This window comes from Exserohilum turcica (assembly GCF_000359705.1).
Source record: "Exserohilum turcica Et28A unplaced genomic scaffold SETTUscaffold_18, whole genome shotgun sequence".
NCBI classification, from domain to species: domain Eukaryota; kingdom Fungi; phylum Ascomycota; class Dothideomycetes; order Pleosporales; family Pleosporaceae; genus Exserohilum; species Exserohilum turcicum.
This window is the reverse complement of record NW_007360003.1, coordinates 492,176-502,755: the sequence shown is the minus strand read 5'-3', so window position 1 is coordinate 502,755 and position 10,580 is coordinate 492,176. Positions and strand designations below refer to the sequence as shown.

General features: G+C 53.6%; 2 protein-coding genes across 2 annotated transcripts; both read right to left on the bottom strand.

The window, feature by feature from the left end:
• Positions 1–432: 432 nt before the first annotated feature.
• Positions 433–4,245, bottom strand: SETTUDRAFT_168910 (uncharacterized protein). Its single transcript, XM_008026467.1, has 3 exons — positions 3,490–4,245; positions 906–3,433; positions 433–852 (listed from the first exon to the last, which is right to left on the bottom strand). The coding sequence occupies exons 1-3, from the start codon at positions 3,952–3,954 to the stop codon at positions 609–611; spliced, it is 3,237 nt and encodes a 1,078-aa protein (XP_008024658.1). The 5' UTR covers positions 3,955–4,245; the 3' UTR covers positions 433–608.
• Positions 4,246–4,404: 159 nt separating this feature from the next.
• Positions 4,405–10,412, bottom strand: SETTUDRAFT_168909 (glycosyltransferase family 2 protein). The gene is made up of 3 exons (XM_008026466.1): positions 9,987–10,412; positions 4,765–9,936; positions 4,405–4,714 (listed from the first exon to the last, which is right to left on the bottom strand). The coding sequence occupies exons 1-3, from the start codon at positions 10,268–10,270 to the stop codon at positions 4,633–4,635; spliced, it is 5,538 nt and encodes a 1,845-aa protein (XP_008024657.1). The 5' UTR covers positions 10,271–10,412; the 3' UTR covers positions 4,405–4,632.
• Between the last annotated feature and the right edge of the window lie 168 nt (positions 10,413–10,580).

Genomic DNA, 10,580 nt, shown 5'->3' with positions numbered 1-10,580 from the left:
GCCCCCCCCCCCAAAAAACCCCCCCCCCAGAAACAACCAGAAACAATGTACAATTCATCTCCACAACAAAACCACATCATGTCAAGTTAGCTACGTGGGATAGAAAAAACAATGATGGATATGGTATGGTATAGTGCGACTGCTAGGATAAATCGAGGAAGATGGGGATGGGGAAATGAAGGAGAGAGAGAGAGAGAGAGAAAGAAACAGGGCACACATATGTAGACATAAGTACGGAGGAGTAGTTAGGGCTAAGTGAGTATGCATATCTTTATTTTCTTGTCTTGTCTGGTCTTAGTAGAGAACGCCATTTCATGTGCAAAGAATAACAACAACAACATCGAAAGAGAGAGAGAGAAAAGACAAGAAGAATCCATGAAAAGAACAAGAACAAGAACAAGAAGAAGATTGTGAGAAATTATATACTACCATATCACATGCATCTTTTCCTCCTCCATCGCATCTTCACACCAATACATGAGTTTTTTTTAATTGTCCAGCATTTACTTTTTCATTGAACTCATCCACCCGCTCCCTTCTCTCTCTCTCCCCTCTCTCCCCCTCTCGTACATACACACACCCCACAACCCCCCCTCCAATCAAGCCCTCTACTGAATATCGAAAAGCTGCTTGAGCTGCACAATCAACTTCCACTCCTCCTGACTGACGTCGCTCCTGAAAAACTCCTTGAGTGTATCGATACTCTTCCTGCTAACGGCAGAGTACAGTGTATCTGATTCTTCGAGGTGGCGGCCATACATGGGCTGGCTGTTTGCTTCAATCTTGACGGCGACCGACGGCTGGCCCTTTTTGCAGATTTGCATGGGCTTGTGGTCGCGCTCAATCGATGTACTGTATTGCATGCGTTAGTACAGATGAGAGGTAAAAAGGAAGGCATGACTTACACTCTTCCGAGTTGGACGATTTCCTTGGCACCGGTGGTGGCGTTCTTTTTGATGGCGCAGATTGGTGTGGTCATTCGTAAAGCACCCTCGACGACATCAACACCAATGATGATGGGGCCGGTCTTGTTGAAGACGGCAACAGGCTTGAGTACACAAGGGAAGACTGCCAACATCTTGGACTCTTCCTTCCTCTGCTCCTCAAGTTGCTTCATGTGCGCCGTGAACTTGTCAAACAGATGGTAGATAATGTCAGCCTCGAAAATCTTGACGCCAATTTCGTCGGCGTAGGCTTTGGCGTCCTTGTCAACCTTGACGTCGAAGCACAACATGACGGCATACTCCTTGGCCTTTTCCAACATGGTACCTGCACGAAGCACGTCCTTCCTGAAGACGGGACCAATGGAGATGGTGGAGACGGGAATCTTGGAGACGCGCAGGAACTCGAGCAACGCCTCGAGAGATCCAAGAGTCGAGGCCTGGACGGAAACACCACGGCCAGTCTTGGATACCTTGCTGAGCAAGTGAGCCAGGTCACCCATGACCTCGTCCATGAGATCTTCTTCATCGTCATCTGGGCCGACAACGAGCAGTCGCGAACCAGCAATGGCTTGGTCGAGACCGTCAGCAGCAATCTTGATACCCATGGCAGCCTTGACCTCCTTGTTGTGTACGTATTGCGACTTGACACGCAGCTCCTTCATCTCGGCGGGCGTCAAGAGTGCTCGAATGTTGGTTGCTATGGGCTCTGGGTTACCGCACAGCACGATTCGATCACCCTCGTGCAGGACACCGTTGGACAAGATGACATCAATAGTCGTACCGAGACCTTCAATGACCTTGACTTCAAGCACCGTACACTCAACCTCGGAGAGGTACATGAGGTTGTTGGTCAGACGCTCCTGAGTAAGCTTGACAATGAGCTTGATCATGTCTGGAATACCTTCTCCGGTATGCGCCGAGGTAGGGCACACGGACACGTACTTTGACATGTTCTTGTTCTTGTAGAATAGTTCCGAGTTGAATCCCTGCTCTTGCAGCTGAGTGCGAACAAAGTTCCATCGCTCCTCGAATTCGCTTTGAACAGAGGGCTTCTGGAGACTAAAACTGTCCTCGAAACCGTTGTTGTCAATCTTCTTCCAGCCGAACAGACGATCAATCTTGTTGAGCGCGACAATAAAGGGTGTTCGCCTGTCTCGGAGAAGCCTCATGGACTCGATGGTTTGCGGCTCCAGACCGTGCATAATATCAATGACCAGGATGGCAATGTTGCAGAGCGAGGAACCGCGAGAACGGAGGTTAGTGAAAGACTCGTGACCAGGGGTGTCAATGACCAAGAGACCAGGGACATTGAAGACGAATTCGTTGTTCTTGTTGACGACAGCCGTCTTCTTCTGGAGCGCTTCGACGGGGAAGTAGGTTGCACCAATCTGTTGGGTGATACCTCCGGCTTCGCCTTCCTGCACGTTGGTCGATCGGATCTTGTCGAGCAGCTTCGTCTTACCAGTATCGACGTGACCAAGAATACAGCAAATGGGAGAGCGGAGGTTGTCCTTGGACCGTGCTGCAAGAGCTTCTTCGTGGGCTTGCTTTCGTCGTTCGGCAGCAGCAGCTTTGCGTGCAGCTTCAGCTCGCTGCGCAGCAGTTCCTTGCTCATCCTCTGATGAATCATCGCTGTCATCCTCAGAGTCAGACTCGGATTCCTCCTTCTTGGCTTGTTCGGCGGCTGCTTTCTCTGCTGCAGCCTTCGCCTCCTTGGCCTTCTTCTCATTCGCCTTGCGCTCTTCTTCCTCGTCGGTGTCGACATCCCAGCTGTCTTTGACGCCCTCCATCTCGTCGGCTTGCGCTTCCCAATCATCCCCAGATTCGGCGTCCTCGTCCTTCTTGGCTTCGGCGTCCAGGCGAGCCTTCTCAGCCTTCTCAGCCTCCTCGGCTGCCTTGGCTGCCTGCTCTTCAGCCAGTCTAAGCTCCTCCATCTTCTTCGCAGCCTCTTCGGCCTCCCGAGCTTCCTTCTCCTTTTGACTCTCGCCCTTCTTCTTCTTCTTGCGGTCGTCGTACACGGGCTTCTTCTTCTTGTCACCATCCTCGGCGAGACCAGCGACCTTTGCGCCACCTTGTTCAAGCAACTGCTGTAGACGTAGCTCGTTTTTGGCCTTTGCTTCCTTTTGAGCCTTGGTCATGTATTTGCCCTCCTTCTTCAGCTGCTCAATCTTCTCCTTCTCCTTTTGCTTCTTCAGTGCCTTGGCCTCTTCTTTGCGCTTCTGCTCCTCTGTCTCTTGTCGCTCCAGCTCGAGCAGCCTTTCCTCCTCTTCTGCTTCGGCACGCGCAATCTCTTCTTCTCGCTTCCTGCGCTCTTCTTGTTGTTTCTGGAGGGCGGCAAGAGCTGGGTTGATCTTCTTCTTTTTGCCACCCCCAGCGGGGGCAGCATCTGCAGCAGGTGCAGGAGTTGAGGGTGCGGCGGCCGCTGGCTTGGGCTCGGCAGCCTGTGCAGGTTCGGCCTTTGCGGGACCGCTGGCCTTTTTCTTTGCAGCCTACGATGGCGTGTTAGTAGAGAATGGGCTTCGGAAGTTGTGTTGAGCAGACATACCAATTCCTTTTTTCGCTGCTTCTCCTTCTCCTTCTTCTCCTTTTCCTTTTCTGCCTTGGTCTTTACTCGTGGCACATCTGCAGGCTTCTCTTCGGCAGGCTCCTCGGCCTTTGCAGCGCCACCCTTGGCCTTCTTCTTGCCGTAATTTCCAGCAAACACGTCGTCATCGTCATCTTCAAAAGTCCCTTCTTGTGGTGCCTTGTTTTCGAAACCTCCGTTTGCACCGTCGACAGGCGGGTCCTCGCCTTCAACATCTGGGTTTGCGCCCTTCTTGTTCTTCTTCTTGCCGCGCTTTGCTAGAGCAGCCATCAGACCCCCACCGGCGGCATCATCGTCGGCAGCAGCATCCTCCTCCTCGGGCTTTGGCTCTTCTGCAGCGTCATTCTGCGGTGCGACCGACTCGCCCAGCTCGGCCTCCCAGTCGTCAATCTGCGCCTTCTTGTTGCCCTTCTTCTTTGGCGGCATTGTGTGTCAAGTGTATTAAGTCGAAGCGGGTATGCGAGAGGGTATATGCAGTCGCCGAAGCACGGTCGAGTGGCGAGGACAGACGATGACACTCGAGGAGTGGTCGCGTTGCGAAGCAGGAGTAGCAAGCAGCAGACGAAAGTGGCCAACACCAGTGTCAGTAAAACTGGAGCCTAACAGAAGCCAGGTCCCGTGAGTCAAAGACTGCAACCAATAAAGGCCTGGACCGTACGTAGAAAAGAGTGTTAGAAATTTGCACCCAGAAACGCACACACTCGAGGTGTAGGCTGCGAATTTCCGAGCGAGTTATCGATTGTTCTGTGTGGCGGCGGCGGGCGGTTTGGAGGGGTAGCCTGCCGACGCTCGGGCCATGCGCTGGCGAAGCAGCTCAACGCCAGTCAATCATGGCTGAGGAATGCATGTCACGACCAGTAATGAGACGCGTCAAGGCGAAGATTATTACAATTCAATACTTCGTGGCTAGCCTCAGTTATCTTATGGCGGTTTATATCTACTCCTAAATTTTCCCGTTCCCAATGCAAAACCAGTATGAGTGATGAAAGGTGCAAGCTGTTCATAGCTCACAATATACAAACGCCCAAATTCACATCAAACGCCAACCAAATGAGAATGCGACAGTCAGATGACAGTGGCAGCAGAGGCCATGCGCTGCGGGTCCTAGTACAGCTGGCCACTGATGAGTAGCGACTCGACGGCAGAACCGATAAACTGCTTCTTGAGCGTGAGATCGCATCCGAATCTGTGCAATGGTTAGCCTTGGCAATACAAACAAGTGCTCGAAAACCGTACCTCTGCTCTAGTTCACTCTTGATCTGCTTCTTAGTAACATTCATAAGATCGGACTTGGATAGAATATCCTTGATCTCGACCAGAATGGCATCGTCGCTTGGCAGATGGGCCATCTCCATGCTGTCCATGCCAAAGCCACTTTGGGCGAGACTCAACCGTGAAGGATTGTCGTAGCGTGACACATTGAGATGTGACATAGCTCGGGATGGCGCCATGCCGCCATACTCTGAGCCCGCGACCGATGCGCCTCCGAATGGCTTCCGGGTGGCGTATGTGTAACCAGAAGCTTCTGAGCGGTCGTCGCGGATCGTGTGCTGCTCCCACATCTCCGCCTGGTACTCTTCCCATCGCTTCTTCGGGATCGACGCGGGGTCGAACTTGCCCTCGTCTGAGATGACAACCTGCCGACCGTTCTCACCAGTAACGAGACGGGTGTTACCCCACGAGAAATCGTCCATGAACCAGAAAGAGTACAATGGGAGGAAGAAGGAAAAGGCAGGAGTGGCGAAGATGTAGATGATCATCCAACCAATCATTTCCCACTTGCGTCGGACAATGAAGATGATGGCCTGCAAACCATAAATGGCACCCAGCATAATAAATGCCGTAATGGGCACAATGTCAGTCGACCAGACGAGAGTGTAAATCAGGTAACCAATGTAGACGACAATGACCGGCTGGACAACAGTCGACAGAAGATCCATGAAGACAACGAAGCGCATACTGAAACAGCAGAAACCACACAATTGCTGAAGTGGAATCAGTTCAACAAGGTTGTGCACAGTCGAGTTGATCCATCGACGACGTTGCGACAGGAAGACGGACCAGCTGTCGGGGGCGACAGTCCAGGCGTGTGCTCGCATCGTGTACTTGGTCTTGTACTTGGAATGGAACTTGATGAGCAGTGTGGTCAAGAAACGATCTTCTCCGAGATGCAAAAGGTTCTTGGTGTGCAGCGTGTCGACACGAATCTGCTGGTAGGCCTCTACAACTTCCTTGCTGACGAAGAGGGGCTTTCCAGACTCGGCGGCGCGGATGCGGTACATGGTGAAACAACCGGGAAGACACGTGACGGAGCCGAAAAGACTTTCAAAGGCCTTGGTCAAGTTGTGCGAAATGAAGTATTCGTAGACCTGCATCATCGTAACCAACGAAGACTTGGCGTTACTGAGAGCAGTTTCACCACAAATGGCAAGGAGACGAGTGTCATGGAGGAAAGCGGCGACAAATCGGGTGGCGGCATCTTGTGCGACTTCGGTATCGGCATCAATTTGCAGGAGGAACTCGTAAAAGGTAGGGTTGACTCCGATAATGTTGCGAATGTGGTGATGCATCTCAAGCTCCAGGGGGCTCATGGGAAGGTTGTAGTGCACGCGGTTGAGGAATCGCATCAGGACAATTTGAGAGTCACGCTTTCCGCGGTTACCGGGCTTGGAGACCTCAGAGGGCTTTCCGACCTTGACGATGACGAGGAAAGGCACAATGTGACCCTGGACCTCATACAGACCAGAGTAGATTTTGCCCATGTTGTGCTGGCGTTGACCTTCACCCAAACTCTCAAAGCTCAATGGGTCAGGATCGGTCGACTCTGGAACACCGAGAATGTCGAGGACAATGCGGGGCGTCGGCTTGTCGTTACCTTGACCGATAATCATACCGTCGCAGACAATGACGAGAAGCTTGCGCTTGTCATCGTACTTCATCCTGGCAGCTGAATCGATAGCGCGGCGCAAAGACTCCTCGTCTTCGGTATACGCAGGGACGGTAGCGATGATGAACTTGTCAATGTTCTCAGGATCGGTTTTACGGCTGAATTGGAGGGCCGCAAGAAACTTGAAACCAATAACGGCAACCAGCAGAATCGAAATGGACAGGAGGAAGTACGTGGCAAACTGGCACCGTGCTGAGTTTCTGGTATCGACATCGCCCACGTAAAAGAGGTTGTTGAGGCAGGTCAACATGTTCGACTTGGTCTGCGCATCGAGCTGCATGTTGTCCCAATACTTTTGGATGTCTTTACCAGCCTGAACGCGGAAGATGTCCACGACGGGGTCGGCCAGGAAGTTGGTGTCGACGTTCTGTTGGTCCTTGGGATCTTGGCCAGGAGGATATTTGAGCTCACGACCACCGGGAATGTAGTCTGTGAGATCGTATACCTTGCCGTTCATGTAGGCGATGGCGTTACTCTTGGAAGCAAGCGTCTTCAGATACTGAGCGCTATAGGCGACATGGCCCTTGAAGTAGTTGGCCTTGAGAAACATTTGCTGCTCGTACCACCAATCAGGACGCGAGTCGTTGGTGAAGGAGCGGAAGTCGTGGTATTGAGCGTTGACGTCGGTGGAACTGATGAGGTTCTGGGCAGGAGAGTCGCTGTAGTTTGAGTTCTTGTAGTTGAGCTGAACAGCGGGGTTAATGCCCTTGCCATCCTTGCCCAAGCACAGAGCAGAAACCTGTACAGGGAACAGATTGGTAGCATCCTTTCCAGCATACTTCTCCAAGCTCTTTTGAGGGACGATGCTGGGGTAGTGGCGCGGTACGAAGTCACCAAGATTGTAGACGACACCTCGAATGGCGATATAAGACTGCTTTCCGTTCTTGCCGTTGAAGCTTGACAATTCAGCAGGTGCGTAAACGTTTTGCTTGGGACAAATGACTCGGGGAAATCCAATCATGATGAAAATGGCAAAGGCGCAAGTCCACCAGATGATCATGTTGATGGCAAGTTTCTCGCGCCACGCCATGCGCACATCCTTACGGGGTATCCGCCCAATGACTCGGATGGCCCAGTCAGGTATGAGCCAAGTCATCAAGTAGACGATGAACACCCATCTCTTTCGGCTGGCGGAAACGGGGATAGTTTCAACTTCTTCCATCTTGGCGTCTGCCGCCTTCTCATCCAAAGGCTTTGGCTGCTCCAAGCCATGGAACATGTCGCCGTTGGTGATACCAGATGGGGCTTCTGAACGAGCATCGACGTCGCGGGAACCAAAGTAGGTACCGCCCTTGTCATCATAGTACCCGCCAGGCGAAGGTGAGAGCAGACCAGATCGAACATCGCCAAAAGATCGGCCGGCATCTGGGTTGTGCAGGTTGTCATTTGAGTCTCCAGCGCCCCGGGCGTATGGGGTCACACCTGGAACATTTGCAATCTCGAGCCAGCACTTTTCACTCAGGAAAACACCAGTGGCGCCGACGCGAACTTCATTCTCGCGCCACGGCTTTTGATCAAGGACCATTTCAGCCTTTTCCTTGTCGCTTCCCACAATAGCGAGATCAGTCTGAGCAAGACCGAGAAACTCGGCAAATGGCATGAAGATGCTGTAGTCGGCAACGCGCAGACGTTGGCTGATTTCAGCAATGCCAAGAGCCTGCACCTGCTGACGAACGCACTTGCTGTCGAATTGGTTTGCAATCCTCCGGTCATTTGGCTTCAGGCAAAAGACAAAGTACGGGTTGGCTTTGCGTAGGGTCGACTCAATAGTTCGAAGAGAACTGATGAATTGACCGGCAGCACCGGCCTGCTTGGATGATGAATCACCGGATTTCTTTGTTCCTGAGATGGTGCTCTCGGCATCGCTCATGGCGTCTTCGTCAAACACGTTGAGTGGGCGTCCATAACGTCCGGTCTTGTCCGCTTTGCGCTTTGCCATGCTAGGCTGGCGCGTAGGCTTGGAGCTGACGGTGGCTTGGACAATGGTAGACTTTTCCTTGGGGTGTGACATCTTCTGCAGAGCCTCCTGTCCAAAGAGCTGCTGAATGAAGGGCGCCTGGGCAGACTTGAGCAGATGCATCATGTCACCGGAAATGAGCTCGGCATTCTCCTCCAACAGACCCTCGACGCTGTAGTCTACGTCACCAGTAAAGTGACGGATGGTGAATGTGGGCGAAGTGTTGGGCGTAGGGAAGTTGCTGCCCGGCTGCACGACTGTGAGGCTGCCAGGGACAATGGCCTGGTTTTTGCCGTCAAAACGCTTGCGGATCGCTTCAAGGAACTGCATGTCAGTCTTGCCGCGACGCATTTGATCGTCCAGAATGCTGAGCAATCCGTTGCCCGGCTTCATCAATCCCGTCTTGACAGCCGTGTTGTCGTAAAAGGCCATTGGAGGCAGAGAAATCTCCTCAGCCTCGAGCTCTTGAATCTGACGTTGGAAAAAGCTCTCCTGGCAGAAGGAGATCAACGATTCGTTGGCGGTATTGTTGAGAAGCTGGTCCAGGGCTGAACCTGTCGAGGCAAAGTTGGCAAAACCGGGGAAATCGACCAAGGATACGGTGTTGGAGATTTCCTCGGCAGGCACAGAGATTCTGGAGTTCATTTGCTCCATCACATATGTCACGAGAAGCGAATACAGAGAGCGGGCAAGCTCGTCTGCGTTGGCTCGCGCGCCCTTGGGGTCAAGCATGACCGTGACGCGCTCGCGGTACAGTGTCTTGGACTTGTACCGCAGACTCTGCTCCAGGTCTGGAATGGAAACACCCAGGAACTGGGCAATGGGAGAGAGAGAGTCCTTGTTCTTGACAACGGTGATGGACTCTCCACCCTCGTGCGAGTAACCACCGCTCTCATCGGGCGCCGGTGTGGTGTTTTGGCCCATTTCAAATTCGAGCTGGCCAATGTGCAGGATCGTGGCCATGACCTCGCAGATGCCGGCAATGCTCTCCTTGCCAAACTCGAGTCGTCGCAGCGCAGTCTTGAAATCAGCAAAGCCCTTGGCATCGTCGATGCCAACCTTGAGCTGTGTGGGGTGGCCGAGGTATCGCCATCTCTTGTTTGCACCGAGCGAAGCGCGGTTGCCTCCGGAACCATCGCCGCCCACGGCGTCGAGATACAAGTGCTTCTTTTCGTTCAGGCTGGTACCAGCAAGGAGGTAGTAGAGGACATGGTACGTGCGTTCTCCGGTGGGCACCGAGGCGATGCGGCTGCGCTCGAGACGGTGTGCGAGGAACTGGGCACCGATGAGGGTGGCGTGGCTGGCGGTGGCGGTATTATACTGGAGCTCCAATAAGAGACCAGACTTGGAGGCTTGCGGGGTAGTGAGGGACTTTGTCGTGGTGAAGGCATCGAAAACGAAGTTGGCATGCTCAATCTTCTTGGACAGGGGCGTAGATGAGTAGGAGAGAAAGGCCCTCAGCATGTGGCCGCGAATCGTCGTCTTTCCGGCGCCGGACTCACCGCTGTGCGAGGTTAGATGCAGGGCACGAATGCAGGATGGGACATGACATACAGAAAGACAACGGCCTGGTCCTCGGAGCGCTGACCGAGGCGCGTGTAGGCTCTCTGGGTGAGGTCCTCGGCGGCCTGCTGTGCACTTCCTTCCTTGCCGCCATCGACACCGATGCTGGAGTCTGTACACGTGTTGATGGCGACAATGCCCTGCGAGGAGAGGCTGGCAATGGGGAGGTGTGCATGGTAGCGGCTGGCAAGGGCAGACGTCAAGCCCGTGTCGTTTTGCTGGTGCTGGGGCAGCGACGGCAGCGACGGGTTCTGCAGCGGGTTGTTGGAGGCCATGACAGGCAGACGCGTCCCCGTGGGCGCGTACAGCTACAGGCGGCGTCAGGCAGGAGCGGGCGTCAGAGCAGACGGCAGGCAGACGGCGGATGGGATTTGTAGTGTTGCTCTCAATGTGTTGGGTCTACAGGGCTGCTGCCGGGCTGGGGGGGGGGAAGGGGGAATAGGGCGAGGGGGGAAAAAGCGACGGAGCTGGCACACGCCCCCGAGAAGAAGAATTACAAGCAGCGAGCGTGGTGAAGGGGGGGGAGTGTGAGAAACAAACGAAGGTGAGAGAGGTGCAAATGCAGGTGCAGGTGCAGAACCGTTG